Source organism: Macrosteles quadrilineatus, unplaced genomic scaffold (genome assembly GCF_028750875.1).
Source record: "Macrosteles quadrilineatus isolate MER2022 unplaced genomic scaffold, UCM_ALF_1.0 Scaffold_2__2_contigs__length_208266976, whole genome shotgun sequence".
In the NCBI taxonomy this organism is placed as follows: Eukaryota; Metazoa; Arthropoda; class Insecta; order Hemiptera; family Cicadellidae; genus Macrosteles; species Macrosteles quadrilineatus.
The window spans coordinates 29262197-29280776 of record NW_026542595.1 but is presented as its reverse complement, the minus strand read 5'-3'; the positions used below and the strand labels follow the sequence as shown (position 1 = coordinate 29280776).

The 18580-nt window shown below is 34.0% G+C and overlaps 1 protein-coding gene across 2 annotated transcripts in view; it reads right to left on the bottom strand.

Annotated features, from left to right (window-relative positions):
- LOC128985770 (STAM-binding protein-like) overlaps window positions 1-16273 on the bottom strand; it is a 53290-nt gene extending 37017 nt beyond the window's left edge. The window contains exons 1-3 of one of the 2 annotated variants that reach the window (XM_054405628.1): window positions 16256-16273; window positions 3036-3134; window positions 677-845 (exon numbers count right to left, since the gene is read on the bottom strand). In XM_054405628.1, coding sequence (XP_054261603.1) covers window positions 677-845; window positions 3036-3112 — 246 coding nt within the window. In that variant the 5' untranslated portion in view covers window positions 3113-3134; window positions 16256-16273. Of the gene's footprint in view, window positions 1-676; window positions 846-3035; window positions 3135-15388; window positions 15865-16255 lie in introns of those variants that run through there. The other variant, XM_054405627.1, reaches the window with a different exon arrangement.
- Between the last annotated feature and the right edge of the window lie 2307 nt (window positions 16274-18580).

Here is an 18580-nt window from a genome sequence, read left to right as displayed (position 1 = left end):
CAATATTATTAAGCATATAGCCATATCCAACGGCTACAACAGCGGGCTCGTAGACAAACTTATAACCAAACACCACAATGGTAAGGTCAAACAAATGGACGAGCGTAAGAAGAACGTTTGTGTTGAATATTTCCACTCGCTACGAAATTGCCTATCCAAAGAGCTTCGTAGGCAGCGAAATGACTGACTGATCAAGAGACAAAATTGAAATGACAGGGGTTTAAAAAATTAAATGCCAAGATTGTCCAAGCCAATATGTGGGGCAAACAGGTCGTGGGTTCATTTCATTTAATTCATTTTCGTGTTAAAATATTTTTTTTGAATAATTAATCATTTGAAAAACTATTCATGCCTACCGTTTGCCACAACTCTATAGACTGCAATAATTTTTGAATTTTTTTACAATGAATACTGTAGTTTATCTGTAAAAAAGGGCCTCCTAAAACCTTTTTTAAAGATAAACTCTTATATTAAAGGGGAACTTTAATAATTTTTATAGAAAATTGTTCAATTGAATACATTGTTCTAATGTTTGCCTTTGCATGTTATAAGTTTGTACCTTGATATTAGAGGAAACATCCAGGTTAATTTTTAGGGTATATTATTAAGTATTTCTATTTGTAGGCTATAAATAAATTTTAAATTGAATAAAACTTCAACAGTTTGGGCCACTAACCTGATCTCTGAGATATCGCTCATACTCTTCCTCATATTTCTTGAGGAGTTGGTGTTTCAACTGCTCTGCTTTGGGCAGCACTTCTCGCAGCTTCTGTTGATTAACTACCTTTTCTGTTGAAGATACAGTGTTCAGCTGGGGATGTGTTCGGATTTTTTCTAAGAATAATCTGGAACAACACACACATAGATAGCATTATGAAAATGATAATCAAGTGTAATGCTTCACATAAGTAATAAAAAATGTGCTAAACTTTAAACACTGTTTTATCAAAATCTATATTTATAAAAGAGGAAGTTTGTATATATATATATTTGAACGTTATGGACTCCGAAACCACTAGACAGATTGCAATGAAACTTTCAGGAATTATTAAGCTTTCTTCAAGGATGGTTTGTGTGAAGTTTGGTGCAGATCCATCAAAAGGGCTCCGCCCCAGTGGCTCAGAAGTTTCCCATGTTAACCTTATGAGTACTCATATTTAAATGGAATTAAAGAATCTTAACAGCTGTTTCAACTAAACAATTTGATTCTGTAATGTACAATAGCATTGAAAAGTTATAAGGTTTACCAACAGGGTGCAGCACTATTAATTGTTCAATTGATGACAAACAGCTAATTTGAACGCAGCAACAAAAAGCTGTGATACAAAATGGGAATTGTCAAAGTAGGATTTTTTCAGAGTCATGTTTATGTTTTTAATTTAATAAATAAATTTGTATATTGTGGAAATAAGGCGTTTTAATTTTTAAGTGCATAGTTCTTATTGATTTTTTTTCCAATTTGTTAACAAAAATCTATTGTGTTTGTATGGTTTACTTCCCCAAAAATAATGCTTGGGAAACTGAGTACTTTTATACTTTTATATCCACTTCAGTTAATACTTTTAGTGGATCACTAAAAGTTTATCTTCATACAGCAAATCTATGGAACATAATTATTCTCTTTAGCGTTCTCTTCCCGTTGCGAAGCACCGGTATGAATGCTAGTATATATTAAATTGATTGGTGGAGCTTTGGGTTTTTTTGCCCGACGCTTGCGTGCCGACAAAGTTATCGCTATCCAGCATGTTAAATGAGTTAACGCACAAGGTGTCTGTCGGTTGGCAAGCATTCGTATTCAGCATGAACGTGTGTTCGAATGTACCCCTCTCTTATTGTTGCATAGGAAAAAGCCTGAGATGAGGTGGCAAACAGACTGGGAATGAAGAGTAAGTTAAGTTATAAATTTAACAATTATAGCAAGTAAAATATATGTTTAAAAATATACTTGTTGCTTAAAATTTGTAAAAATATCCATGCATAACATTTTCTATTGTAATGCATAACCATTTTCTAAAGGCAATGATTTGTTATATTTTAAAATGTAATCGGTGGCTGTGTGGCACCGAGATATACCAGCCAAGACTACTCGGTAGCTCGTGATAAGGAGAACTGCAAATAGGCACGAGTATCATCCGTCCACACTGGACGTGCAGACATCCGTCAGTCAAAAGTCAGAAGAGTGGTGTCTGTTGGACTTAAGGGGTTCTAATTTATTTCAGTGAACTCTACAATCACATGGGTACCTTGTACAAATTTAAAAATAACTTCTTAAATAGTATTTTAACTTACAAGTTGGTACTATTTTAGGAATAAATAAATAAAGTAAGTTTTCAACACTATAACAGGTCTGGCTAGTCGGAGATTCTTATGAAAGTCAATGTAGTCTCCAATGAATTGTTGACCCGTCTGACTGATCGAAATTGTCATTGTAATAACTAATAACTTTTATAGGCCCCTATATATTTAATTTACCACCTTGAAAGGTTTTAAATGTTTACAGTACAGATGTAAATATAGGCTATAAAATGCTCTTAGGGTATGTAGTTTATTTAAATTTTATATAAATTTATAAAATAACTTATCAAGGATTTTCTGTATAACAATTTAGCAGTTTATAGCTGTTTATGTATTAAGAGTGTAAAGTACCTCATTACCCTCAAAAAGCTTTGTGCGGTCATACATTTCGAGAGCGACAATGACTGTTTGTGCTTGTAATACACATAAGATTTTTCCTGCCACCATAACTAACTCTTCATAACACAAAGATTAACTTTTGATATCAAATGTTATTTAGGTTTTGTTTGTTTTAGGTTATGTTATTTGCTTACCAGTTGTTAACATACCAGCTACGTGGCTGTGGCTGGTATAGAAATGACAACTGTGAAATCAGCTGATTTAGCAAGCAGAAATGAGCTATTTTGCGTAATGTTTTCAGGAGTGGCAATGTGACAATTTCCTTAGTGGTAGGAAAAATAACTTAACCTTGTAACAAATAGTTAATATAGGCTTATTTAGGACTATAAATGTATACTTACGTCATAAATTTCATGTAGAGAATATAAGCATTTTCTAGTTGACCTTCTTCAAAATATACATTGGCCATTCGCACCATTTCTAATCCAGATCTGTAATATCTGTAACCGTGAAATGATTGATTGAAATAAACTATATTTGGTAAAGGCTTTGAAAAAACGTTTCAACGATTTTCATACCTAATGGTTAAAATGTATAACATAGGTATCTAGAACTTGAAAAAGTTCAAGTTCTAACTTTAAATTAGTTTTGGACTTGGTTTAACTTAGAGCCCATTTATTTTATTTCACCACTCAACAGCAAATTTTATGTAGTCTGGTAATCGATTTAACTAATTAATTATTGACTAAGATTTGAACACATGTAAAATGTTATAAGGCGGTCAAAATGTATAATTTAGGGTTCAGTTCAGTTCAGGAGATTATGCATTTTAAATTTAAAGCAATCACATATCATTTTAGAAATTCATCTTGAAGAAAAAGGTACCGTACCTATCATATGTGAAAATCATAGCCTACGTTTTAATGTCCCTGGCCTTTTACTTTGTAATAATGTATTTGCAGTATATTATTATGTGTTTTAATAATTTTTGGGACAGGGGCAACATGTTACAAACATTTTTTGTTTGTTTTAAATAAGTTCTAAGTATTTTTCTTGTATTTTTGAAGTTTCAAAATTCACGACCATCACGTGCTCCTAGGGTACATTTTTCAACTTTCACGCTATTTTTAGACTAATTATTCATGCCAAAATATATGATACCATATTTTTATCATCAATAGTTATTAAACTTACAAAAAAGGAGCATATAATAATTTTATTTTCCTTGCGACATGACTACCACCATTACAAAATACTTAAGTCCGTCCCTCGATTTGACGTCCAGACCATAATGCCAAATTTGCAACTTTGGAACACGACAGTGGCAAGCCTGGCCTATGTGCGTCAGTTGGTTATAAAGACTGGTTCGGGATGTGCGTTAGTTTTGTTGTGTCGGCTGTTTTGCAGTAAAAAAAAGAAGTACCTACAAGATAAATAAATTTAAATTTGTGGTTTTTGTAATTTTGATGTTTCCACGACCATACGTAGTCATTTGATGAAGTAGACATGATGTTAATTTTTGTTGATATTTTATTTTAATTGATAGCCTACATTAACCTAGAATTCCACTTTGCCTCCTTAAACATGAGGATGAGGGTTGCCACCAGAAAAGAGCCTAATAATACGTGATTTCACGACCATGGTATCACGAACATCACAGGTTTTTCACGACCAAAATAGTCTTATAAATTGTACTGTGTTATGGTTGTGAAAATAAATTTAAATACCGGTATTAAGTAAGGGCCTAATTTAAATTGCACAGTTTAACTTAGGCTAGTTTATTTGCAACACAATTTTTTCTTACAACAGGTAGGTAAGAAGGCCTACAATTAATTGAATTAAAAAAAAAATAGATTTTGAACAACTATTTTTTTACAGGTATTTTTATTGCCTTATATAAGGTAAACACTTATATTGTATAGAGTTATAGGCTATATAAAACTATTACGTTTAAAAATAAATTATGGTTTATCAAGTCTTGTGGAATATTATAAGAACTAGGTGTGCAATGCAGTTGTATGCTTGCAATATTGAGCGGAGCTAGCATATTAATCCAATACTTTTCTAAAGTCAATTTTACATCTGTTCCTCGCAAATGAGATACTTGCAGATCCAATGTCAATGGTATATTTGGTTCACTTAAATGGAATGTCTATTTGCAGTATTCTAAGTCTAAGTCAATTATAAGTCTGGTTCACGCAAATGAATTGTCTACTTGCAGGAACCAAAGTTTATGTTTCATCTGGTTCTCATATAGTAAATGTCTAATTACAGTATGCAATGCCAATGATACATTTGGTTCGGATAAATAAAATGCCTCTTTGCACTATCCAAAGTCAATGGTACGCATTGACGGTTTACATAAATGGAATGTCTATTTGCAGTATTCCAAGTTAATGATACGAATTGTTTACTTGCAGTATCCAAAGTCAATGATACGTCGGGTTCACGTAAACGAATTGTTTACTTGGAGTATCCAAACTCAATGTTGCATTTGGTTCTTGTAAATGAATTGTCTACTTGCAGGATCCAAAGCAGTGGTTCATTTGATTCACATAAATGGAGTGTCTATTTGCAGTATCCAATGTCAATGGTACGCCTGGTTCACGTCAATGGAATGTCTACTTGCAGTATCCAAACTCAATTGTATGTAGGCCTAGATTTGGTTCACATAAATGGAATGGCTATTTGGATTATGGTGCATCAGCCTTATTCCGCCGACCATAATTATTGGTATTTAATTTTGTAGTAAATTATACTCAATGATATTAATCCGATTTTTCTTCCCTTTTTCTCTGTACGGTATTTGTAATATGCTATTTGGATGATTCGTTGACTAACATATGTTGCGACTCTTGTTTACCTTTTTATTGTAGTCTCGCAAATAATGTCATGGCAACCAATTAACCCATAAGGCCCATGTTAAATTTCCAAAAGTTTGAATTCACGTAGAGAAAAGCCCTGTGGTCCGATTTGTACCATTTCAGATTTATACCTTCCCATGGTCGGTTACTATGGTTGTGCTAAATTTGGTGCAGATCGCTTCAGCCGTTCAGGAGGAGTATTTGTAAAACAAAAGTAGGAGTGTAGTATAAGAGCTTCGCTCGCTTCGCTTCGCTCCGCTCAATAAGAGTAATGGAATGAAAAGCTAAATAAACACATCCCGTCCCAAAAAATATTAAACTCGTTAATCGCCAATTCCAGACCGTAACACTTGTCCCTGACCATAACGTTCATGATTTGGATCATAAACAATTCAAAAATTTTCATATTCCAATGTTTTGGGTACACATAAGAAGGACGCCTCTTTAAAAACAAAGGTTTTTCATATACAGTAGAGTCCCGCAAACTCAGCGTAATGTGGACTGGAAGGGTGCCGAGTTTGTGAAATGCCGGGTTATCGGGAACTAGGGTTAAAAATAAGAACAATACAATTGGTAAGCTAATTAACTACCTCTTTTATTTATATTTATATTACAAGTCAGTATTAAGTCATCAGATATAGTAAAACAAATCATTTGTACGAGCTGAGAATGATTTGACTTGAGCTGGCTTGAGTCCATGTTTAACTCGGACTCAAAAATTCACTAATTTTCTGAGCCAGATGATGGCCGAGTTATCCAGACTGCCGGGTTATCGAGTGCCGAGTTTGCGGGACTCTACTGTATCGGGAAAGTTTGTTCAGAGTTATACAAACGTAAATAGATTTTTTAAGCTTCTTTTCAGTGTTTTTGTCTCTTCAATTTTTTTTTTATTAGACCAAATATAAGTTACCGTACCAAAAGCTTAGTCCGCTGCTTATTGCAAAATGGCCCTAAAACTAAATGTAGGCTATTTACAGCAAAACATATTATAAAAATAGCATTAACTATTTTTAATATTCATTTTTATGTCCGTTATGGTCGTGACAGAATTTTGTTTTTGTAATAATCTATGCCTGCCTTCTTTCATATACAGTTTAACTAACATATGTTTTATTAATTATTATGATTTTTTGTAAACAGTGTCAAAATAAATACACATCTTTGTCAAGTCCTATTAATTTTTGTCTTGTCTGTATTTAATATTTTTAACATTGGTGCCGAAACCCGACTTATAAATCATGTCAAAAAATATGTCAATCCGAAAGTCAGGGAGAGAGAAACACCCTCCAAATAGATATTCCCCAGAAAATGCAAATGACAAGAATGATGAACCCATAGAAGGAGATAGTCAATCTCTAAAACCACCTTCCAAGTCAAAAACCACATCTTCAACTTCCAGCAAGCGCCGGTTACTTCAATTACAACTGGAAGAAATTGAAGAAATAAACAGACTAGAGAAGAAAATACACGAAGAAAGGGAGTTGCAACGGCTGAAAGAATTTGAAGAAAAAGAGATGGAGCGTCAACAACAACTAAGGCAAAGAGAGGAGAGGGAAATGGAACGACTACGTCAAGCTGAAGCAAGAGAATTAGAACGATAGAAGCGTTTGCTGAGAGTAAGGACCGAACTTGAGTCTGCTTCGGTCTTGGGAAGTAGGCCTAGTCAGTCCGCCTCAGTCTTGGGCAGTCGTCATTTGGAATTGGAAGATAATGAAGACCCTGACAAGGTAAGCTTCAATATTGCTACTGTTGAGGAGGACTCTAATGTCAAAGTCAATAGGTGGCTGAATGAGGAACCGTCAGTTCCTTTGACATCGTCATCCATCGTGTCCACGGCTATTGATAAACTAGCAGACTCCTTTTCAAAAGCTATCAATTTATCTAACCCCAACCAACCTGTCTCTTGCCGACAGCGTCTTCCATCCTTCAGCGGGAAACCAGACGAATGGCCCATGTTCTATTCCTGTTACAATAAGACTAAACACCTTTTTAATGACCATGAAAACCTTGACAGAATAAGAAATTGTCTGGAGGGAGATGCCTTTAAAATGGTAAAACCTCTATTTATATCAGGTAAAAATTTGAGTACAGTAATGAAAACTTTACAAATGCGTTTTGGACGTCCAGAGTTTATAGTCGAGTCAATGTTGAAGAAAAGGGGGGGGGAGAGAATGTAATAATCTATGCCTAATCTATGCCTGCCTTCTTTCATATACAGTTTAACTAACATATGTTTTATCAATTATTATGATTTTTTGTAAACAGTATCAAAATAAATACACATCTTTGTCAAGTCCTATTAATTTTTGTCTTGTCTGTATTTAATATTTTTAACAGTTTTTATCCATTAAAGATGCTGGATTTATAAAAACCCACCAAAGATATTGCGTTACCATACCATGGAGATTTTATGAATTTTCAAATGTCAATGAAATAAAAAAAAAATAGGCTAATCAAGTTTTGAAAAAAATAAAATCATCTTAAAAAAGTGCTTTTCTTGAAAACTATGTTTTAAAATTCACAGGCGATTTGCGTCCGGTAACCGGGCGTGGATTAGGCGTACAGCAGTGACGTCACCGGGTTGTGGGGGCCCGGAACGCCATTACCACAAATACGATACGATACATATACGATATGATATGATGTACAGCCATCGGTGTTCGTAGTGTAGTGGATAGAGTGCAATAGAGGCTGATATGCCAGAGGTCCCTGGTTCGAATCCCATCGGTAACTTTAACTTTTCACAGATTTTGCTTTGAATGCCATTTCTTCTTAACTGTAAATCTTTTGTTAGAATTTTTGGCATTACTGTATAGTTTTATTTTATGAACAGAATTTAACCTTCATTCGATTTTTTCACTATCAGCAAGTTTGGTTGGTTAAAGTTAGGTTATGACAGTAACTGCCGGACGACTAATCCACGTCCGGTTACCAGACGTGTATCCTCTGCGTATAGACCAATATGTTTCGCTTCTCGCACTCTTACGCTCACGGAACGGTCATATTCTCAAATCGATAAAGAAGCTACAGCAATCTTTTGGGGTGTAAATAAATTTTTTCAATATGTGTTTTCCAAAAGGTTTATTTTAAGAACAGATAATAAACCGCTTGTTTCTATCTTCAACCCCGCAAAGGAATTACCACAAATGACTGCACAAAGACTTCTAAGAAATTCCATATTCCTGCAAGGTTTTGACTACGAGGTTCAACATATAACTTCTGAGGAGAATGCCTCGTCTGATGCCCTTTCGAGAGCACCGATAAAAGGAAAAGAGGATGAAAATTTCATGGATGACATAAACAGAGCGTGTTTATACCAAATTAGGCAATTCAATTATGTATTGCCTGTAAAGCTGGACGAAATTCAAGAGGAAACTCAGAAGGACATTGTAATGAAAGATATTTACGATTGCTTACCAAGAGGTCAAACCATTGAGTCATAAGGAGTATAAAAAACACTTGGATGAATTAAGTATAGTGGACGGTTGTATAATGAGAAGCGATCGAGTTATTATACCACGCACTCTGAGAAAACGTGTTGAATGATCTACATTCCTCTCATACAGGAATTGTTAGGATGAAGGCCCTTGCAAGAAGTTATGTCTGGTGGCCAGACATGGATCTCAATATAGAACAATTTGTAAAACATTGTACACCCTGCCAAAGAAATCAGAAGAATCCTGCTAAAGTGTGGCTACAGGGTCGACTTGGGGGGGGGGGAATCTGGAAAAGAGAAAAGTTACGAATTTCCTTGCCACAAGTTGGGACAGTTGGGAAGTCAGAGACCCCAAAAAAATATATTTTCAAACTAAATAAAATTTAAATATTTGCGAAAATCCATCAAAGATAAAAATGTTGTTTGACTTAGACGAATAAACTTGATGTTTCTTTGATTTCATTTAACTTTGATTAAACTAGGCTAAACCATGGCTAAACATGACTTATTTTAAGAAATCAATAATCAATTAGCAGTATAGTTTGTTGGAATTTCGTTTACGAAAAATGTTGTTCCTTATTGGACGTATGTTGGCTACCTTGATCCTGTCCTGTGTTGATGATTCTGAATGATTCGTCTGCGAGACTGCGAGTTTGAATTTTGAAAATGCAAGCGATGTAGCTCTTCAGTTGAATGATGTTGTTTGTTAGTGTTTAAAAGAAATTCAAAAATATTTTTCATGTCAGTCACATAAACTATATTTTATACCTTTTTTGTAGTATTTGGAGCAGGCTAACTGACCGGAGTACAGTAGGGTACTTGCTAATACGTAGATTAAAATAACATTAAAAATAGGTTTTGTGTATTGGTATTACCTTTAAGTTAAAACTCTTATTTTTCAATAACCTAAATGAAATATTTATTTTCTGAAAATATTTAAAAAATCTACAAAAGTTATTTATTATTCCTAATTAAGAATTTACACAAATGAATCAACTAATCACTCTGAAACAGATCTACGTGGACAAAACATAACCTAAAATTTTATGTAAGTTTGACTTTCACGTCTAAGTTTGATTGTTCTAGTTTGATGAAGCCGATGAAGGTTACAATTTGTTATTGTATGTTTTATTATTAATCAATTTGTACGCTTTTATTTTATACGAGTCTTATTTTAGGTTTATTCTTTTCTAGACTAGAATAATATTATTCACAACATTAATATTAATATTTCATAATTAAAAACTTGTTTAGGCCTAAGTTAGTTGTAAGTTTTATGAAAGTTAACATGTTGATCTTAATATAAGCTTCTAAAAGTATTTTAATTTCATTATTTTGTAATAAAATATTTTTGTCCATACTAATTTGTACTAGGCTTATTTTATATCCCTAAAATTTTACACTGCTACGTCTGCTACCACAATGGTTTGTAAAGTTTTTTTGGATTTGAAACGATAGGCTACTTATTTAAGTTTTTTGAAGTCATGAAATTGCATTATGAATTGGTAGAAGTTTTGGATGTTTTTTGAATTGAGTAATTTTGTATATATGTAAAACTAGCTATGTTTTGTTAATACAAGTTAATAAATACTGAATTGAGTGTGACTGCAGTGTAGTATAATAATTTGTAGATTTTTTAAAATAGTACAGAAATTGATTCCTTGAAATAAAAATAGTTGGGAAATCTATGTTAAGGAGTTGGGAAATTTGAGGCTTCTCCCCTCCCTGGAATTTAACCAAGCAACGCCACTGGTGTGGCATCCATGGGATCCAGAAAATGCACCGTGGAAAAGAATACATGTTGATTTCTTAGGAACTGTCTCAAATCAATACGTTATACTGGTTGTAGATTCATTCTCTAAATGGTTCGAAGCCTGTCCCATGACAGAAGCAACATCAAAGAAAACAATAGAGTTTTTGGAAGATATCTACCTTGTACATTGGTGAGTGACAATGCTTCGATATTTAAATCAGAAGAGTTTAGTAGCCTAATTACTTAAAACAGAATGGTATTATTCACAGAACCATTGCACCCTATAATCCGCAGAGCAATGGTCAAGCAGAACGCTATGTTCAAGAAGTGAAAAGGTACTTAAGAAAATAAGTGGACACAAAGGGAAACCTGCTAAAAGAAAAACTTCTTAAAATTCTTTCATCTCACCGACGAACACCGACATCGACAACAACAAAAAGTTCAGTGGAGTTTATGTTTGGAAGATAACTGCGGAACTCGTTAGGCCTAGATGTGTTGAGACCTTCACTAGAGTCAACGTTGAAACCTACCTTTCGCACAGCCCAACAAGGATGTACATCTTTCAAAGGAACAACCATAAGAGAGTTCAAAGAAGGTGAACATGTTTTGGTAAGATAAATGGTGAAAAATGGCAAAATTGTTTGAAAGAAAAGGTGAAATAAAGAAAAGAATTGGAAGAGTGGTGTACTCCGTTGCTGTTGATGACATCCTATGGAGACGGCACATAAATCAACTTCGAAAGATATAGGATTTACAGTATCCTTTGAATTATTTCATGGGGGAAGAGTTTGTACCTACTGTGTTAAAACAGATATATTAATTTAAATAGTTTCAGCTGACTTAATTGTTTTTGTTTTGTGTTGTTTATGATTTTGAAATGGAAGTAAAAACTAAGTAACATAAGTTTAATGTTAGTTTCATTTTATATTTAAAACTGTTTATAATGTACCGGTAAGTGCCTACATGTATGCTGATGACTTGGCTTTGCAAATAATTTCCAGTGATGCTACCTTAGTGCAACAGTCCTATGCTGAGGCCAATTCCATAATAATGGATTGGACTACTGCCAATTCTTTGTGCCTGAATGAGAATAAAACTGAGAATCTGGAATTTAGTTATAAATGTAGGCCTATTAGCCTAACTTAATTATAATGTGTAGTAAAATTTTTAGGATTAAGTGTTCAATCAAACATCAAATGGAACTCACACATTGATCTGGCTTAACCCTCCAAGTGTCCATAGTTTAGGCCTTAATGTCCACCTATTTTTGGCGCATTTGCAAGGTTTTATTAAAACGGATCTGAGAAGCTTAAAACAATGTTAATTCTAATGTTCTATATACCATTTTGTTTGGAAAATCATGGGCTTCAATATTAAATATAAAACATAAGGAACATTTTTTCAAAAAAAAAATTTTTTAGGTAAAAAAAATATAATTTCAAAAATTTTCAAAAAAAAAATAAGTTCGCGCCTAATAAAATTGTATAAATTATAGGCCTATAAATATTTGAAAATAGCCACTTTGTTCTAAATTTTATGAGGATTACAAATATATAATAATATAAGGAAGTATATTTGCAAATAAATAAGTTATGGGCAAAAAACTGATTTCAGTACATAGCGTTTAGCTAAGAATGCATAGCCTAACCATAGCTAGGAATCTGGCTGATAATTTACATCAATATCACTACCTACTTCTTCAGGATCATCAACCAGCACTTCAAAACCACTTAAATCTTCTTATAATGCACCACGTATATCACTACTTTTGATTTTTAACACTAAAACAATGATAAACGTAATAAAACACATCAGTCATCGGTCCGGGGGAACCTAGCTGTTTACAAATACACGCACGTCAGCTGTCTGCTACAATATTTTCGGAACTAAAATGAATAGCGCTTAGAGACAGACATCTGGAGACAGCTTAGAATGTAACGGAAAGAACGATACCTAACTCGATCCAGTTCAATCCGATTCAGTCAGTTATAGAGCCTTCGCCGTAAACGATGTCTGCTTGTCGAAAAATCGGCAAGTAACACTATACAAAGTGTGGTGCTTGCCGAATTTTCGTCAAGTAACACTGGGAGGGTTAACCCTCCGAGTGTCCATAGTTTAGGCCTTAATGTCCGCCTATTGTTGGAGCATTTGCAAGGTTTTATTAAAACGGATCTGAGAAGCTTAAAACAATGTTAATTCTACTGTTCTATATACCATTTTGTTTGGAAAATCATGGGCTTCAATATTATACATAAAACATAAGGAACATTTGTTTCAAAAAAAATTTTAGGTAAAAAAAAAATATTTTGAAAAATTTAAAAAATAAATTAGTTCGTGCTCAATGAAATTGTATAAATTATAAGTAAGGCCTATAAATATTTGAAAATAGCCACTTTGTTCTAAATTTTATGAGGATTACAAATAAAATAATAATATAAGGAAGTAGATTTGTAAATAAATAAGTTATGGGCAAAAAACAGATTTCAGTAAATAGTGTTTAGCTAAGAATGCATAGCCTAAACCATAGCTAGGAATCTGGCTGATAATTTACATCAATATCACTAGGCCTACCTACTTCTTCAGGATCATCAACCAGCCCTTCAAAATCACTTTTAAATCTTCTTATAATGCACCACGTATATCACTACTTTTGATTTTTAACACTAAAACAATGATAAACGTAATAAGTTAAAACACATCAGTCATCGGTCCGAGGTTAACAAAGCTGTTTACAAATACGCATGTCAGCAGTCTGCTACAATATTTTCGGAACTAAAATGAATAGCGCTTAGAGACAGACCTCCAGAGAAAGCTCTGAATCTAACAAAAAGAACGATACCTAACTCGATCCAGTTCAATCCGATTCAGTCAGTCATAGAGCCTTCGCCGTAAACGATGTTCGTTTGTCGAAAAATCGACAAGTGACACTACACAAAGTGTGTCGTGAGTCGATTTTTCGACAAGTGACGCTCGGAGGGTTAAGTATTAAAGTGGCAAGGGGTGTTTTTATGTTAAGAAGACTTAACATAAAAAGTGTAGACTTAACATATATTGCTAGTGTAAGTTAGCAGTTTTAAAGGCTGTGTACTTTGCCCATATTCAGAGTTATCTTAAATATTGTATTATAGTTTGGGGTCACTCGCTAGTAATAAAAAAAAACTCCTAATCTTGCAGAAAAGAGCAGTCAGAGTGATGCTTAAAGCCGCGTTTACACCGGAGTTTCAAACAAAAAGTTGCAAACTTTTATTGCAAACTGCAGTTGCAAACAGTAGTTTCAAATAAATGTTTGCAATTTTTATTTAATGATTTGTTTCCATGTTTCATGAAATTGTTTGAAATAATTTTGACCTTGATTATGACTTGCCTCGTTCTGGTTCCTTGGATCAGTCCTTCTGAGGATGTTATTTTAGCCGCGGCGGCGTGTGTCGTGTTGTCAAAGCAACGTAGGCCGAGACGATGCTGGGTGAACATCGGTGATTAAGTATAAATCATCAAATTAAAATTATTTTTAATTTTTAAAGATTACAAGGACTTAATTATAACCCTTTTAATTCACATGAGACGTTATTGTTATATTTAAATTAGACGACCTTGTCATTTGAGATTAGTGTTAATTCATTGACAGTCAAACAGCATTTTTCCGAATAATTTAACACTGAGTCGAGACACAGGGTCGCAGTGATCACGTGAGTGAGAGTGGATGTGGCAGCGTAGGGGATGGCGGAGAAATGTTTCTGTTTCGTGTTTCAACGGCTCATAGTGACCGAAACTAGTGTTGCAAACAAAGAGTTTGCAACTCCCTTTGATCTTTACCGACTTCAAGTGGAAACAAAAATTTCTGTTGCAAACACTGAAAAACTGTTTGCAACAGCGAAATGTTTCGTCTAAAAATGTGCGTTTTTAAAAATGTTTGCAATTTCTGTTTGCAACTCGTGTTTCAAACTCCGGTGTAAACGCGGCTTAATGTTAGTTCTAGGACTCTTTGTCAGCCTTTGTTTAGGAAACATAAAATATTAACTGTTGTGTCTTTGTATATATTGGATTGTTTAATGTATACCTATATCAGAAATAACTTCCGGATGATTTCCCTACAAATGAATCTGTAGGTACACGACACCAGGCAGCACTCTTTTCTCAGAATAAATCAGTGTAATTTTAAGTCTACAATTGTAAATTTTTGTGAGTTTGAAAAGAGCTTTTAACTTGTTGCCGAGTAATATAAAATGTCTGAATTCTAAGTCTTTCAAGAACACCATAGTAGCAATGTTAAATGTAGTTTGGCTGTATAAACTTAAGTTAAGTAGGCCTACAATGTTGATGAATTTTTAGATCATCAACTTAAGTTCCTAAAAGTTTTGAAACTTTTACCTTGACATGGCTGCACTTAACCAAACAATATATCGAATGAAACAATCAAATGAAACAATCAAATGAAAATATCGAATCGAAAAAGAAAAAAAAACAATTGAATGAGTGTCAAGTAAAGTGCAGCCCTTGACATTGCTATACAATGTATTATTTGTTTTGGCAATAAACAATTTGATTTGATTTTGATTTGACTTATGTCAAGACAGTAGGCCTACTTGGAAATATCTGTCTAAGGCGGTTAAAAGGCTGGCGGTTCGGTTAATCAAGGTTCTACTAACTTTTATGAGAGGTAGGGCCTGGTCACTATAACTTAATTAAGTTAGGCCTATTTACCTTTTAGGAGGAACATTGGGATCAACCTCAACAGAAGCAAAGTCAGCAACTTGTCTTTTCAATCTCTCCTCCGGACTAAGAACGGCGCTAGATGATACTGTGTTTTCTGCTTTTGACATATTGTTCTAGAGATGTCCTTTTTAATGAGAAATATATCCTAGGCTACTGTGCGATAACACTAACTTCAACAGTTTAACTGTAGCCTAGCACTCAGTCAAAGTCAAGGTCTCTTGTTATGTTATCGTTATGTGCAAACCTGATTGTTTTGAATCTAAATCTAATACAACATTAAAATCCGTCAGTAAGTAATAACGTTTTCAGAGTTGTATACATCACATCACAAAAGATGAAATGACATTAATATATAAAAAAAAAAAACACTAACGGATCAAAATGTAAAACGAATCACAATAAATTTTAAAACTAAATAATCAACTAATAAGTTGGTACAGTGCAACCACTCCACACGCAGGAGGACTAGTTATTTGTTTTGTTTGCTATTTTTGCTATCAATTGCTAGCGAGTCGAGGCTCAGCCAGTCTCGGTCTCGGTTAGCTTGTAGCTGATCAGCTGATTGAGATGATTCATCCATCATCCATCATCACACATCGTCATCGAAATTAATGGTGGCGAAATCGAACATCGAATTATCAGCATCACGGGGGCGCGTTCCGGACAGGCTCACGGGAGCCATCCGTGACATCATCAAGGGTCTGTAGATTCACGACGTCATAAGTTTTACCATTGATAAAACATGGTTTTACTTAATTATAAAATAAAACTGTTATAACCTAACTAAACTTTCTGATGATGAAAAAATCGTATGAAGGTTTACTAATCGAAAAAAATAGTTCTGTTACTGCTTACCATACTGCTTACTGCTGTTCTTCTCCTCCGCAGTCATCAAGATTGGGGGAGGCGTCATCTTTTTCTTTATGTTCTTAGTTATTGCTTGGTTTTTTATTGTCTTCTGTTAAAAGTAAGTATGGTCATCCAGGAATTCATTCAAACTGTAGTAGGGTCGTTCGAGGAGATAGTTTTTCAGTTGGTTAGCAAATTTTTTCGGGTCTGTAATAGCTTTTAGACGATGTGGTAGTAAATTGTTAAGTTTCATCCCTCTATATGTTGGGGTTTTTGCTGTTTTTTCTAGTCTATGTTGCGGTAGATTCAGATCGTTTTTTTCCCTGGTGTTGTAGTTATGTGTTTCTGATCGTTTAGTGGGATTCAGTTTCATTGTTTGGGTTATCACTTCAATCAAGTATAAGGATGTTAATTTGAGAATTTTGTTTTTTATAAAAAATGGTTTGCAATGTTCTTGATAGTGGGTATTATCATAGATAAAACATACTCCCTTATTATTTAGGGTTCATATTGCTTCTTTTTGTAATATGAAAATTGATTGAAAAAGGTCTGTACTTGCTGCGCCCCAGGCAACAATTCCAAAGCGGAGGTGTGATTCTATGAGGGCATGGTAGGCAATTTTAGCTGTAGTAAAGTCGGTTAGGTTAGTTATCCTTCTCATTGCATAGATTGATGTAGATAGTTTTTGTTGCAGTGAATTAATATGGTGTTCCCATTTTAAGTTTTCGTCTATTTCTATATCCAGAAATTTGGTATGGTCTGATCTGTTTGGGTTTGAGTTACCTAAAGGTCGATTCACACACATCAGGGGCCCTATTTTTGAAATGGTTGACTGTTGAGTTGAGTGTCGAGTCATTCTATTTCCAATCGTTTCGTATTTTTGAAACGGTTGACGGTGGACTTATACAACCAAAACTACTCAACGGCTCCGTGTTTAGCCCGGACGTGTTTGACGCGGACACCCTCAAAATGGTGTTTCACCCGGACGGACGCTTCAGAAATCCCCGCGCCACGGCTGGGTGGGTAATTCGTCGCTTTTCGCCCCCATTATATCGAGTAAGGACGCTCGGTGGCGTTTCCCTCCCAACACAGGGAATTATTATTATCGTATCCAGAACTGGTGGCCCGTAGCTACAAGTGGTAGAAAATACTGTTATTTTTATTTATTATTAATTCTATTCGGATTTCAAAAACTAAACGTTATTACTACCTGTATAATTGCAAGCACGGAATCTATAATGTTATAAATTACAATTACAAATATTAGGCCTAGTTTTAGCAATAACTTTTAAATATAACAATAAAATAAAGGACATTGAAAGTAAGCCTTCAAATTTTAGTATTATATCAAATATTGCACATACTTATTAACAATGAACCTGAGCATATTCCATAACAATTAGAGAATGATTACTTAGGTGGCTATTTTAAAATCAAAATTTAAACTTCAATTTTAGTCCTGCCCCACGGACGGGGAACAAGACTGTTTCATGATTCTTAGCCTGAATTTTTTATACTGCTTTACTGCTGTACCGGATTTTTTAAATTATGACACAACTATATATTAATGACGTAAGCCGATTCTTTGCGTCAAAATTGTGGGCAACTGGGAAGTTGTAGAACGACCGGAGAGGGCTCAAATTAAAGGTCTCGATCCCGTAACGGCGGAAAAAATAACGGTAGTGAAATTCCAAAACTTTTTTGGTCGTGATTTATCTTCAAGCCAGTATGCAAAATGACATTTGGATTACTCCATTTGCCAGTCAATTCTGCAACATACTGTATTCTATATAAAACCAGGGTTAAGGTTACCTATATTAACTAAGACTTTTTAGGGTTATAGAATGTTGAAGTAAATTATTTTACTGTGAAACTTTTCAAATTTGTGTATTTTTAACGTTTAACATGAAATAACCACGTTGACTAAATAATTAACGATTCAAGATGGAAAACTTCTGCTTTGTTTATATTTCAAAACACATGTTCTAGATTTATTCAATTTACACCTTCTTTGTAAATTAACTAACATTTTAAATTTCGAGATTTATTTTATATATCAATTTTTGTATATAATTGTATATAATATAATTTTTATTTATTGTATATCAATATTTGGTATGAAGTGAAATAACCTCAACGGCTACTCTTACAAAATAACCTGGGAATAAAGATGAAATAGGTTTGATCAGGAAATAAATTTCTTAACTAAGTGAGTACTATGACAAGTTCCAATCATGGGCGGAAAAACAATATTGTTTGGAGATTTGAAACAGGTACTGTCTTTACGTTCCAAGCAAAAAAGGTTAAAATAATATAGCCTAGCAAGTATGG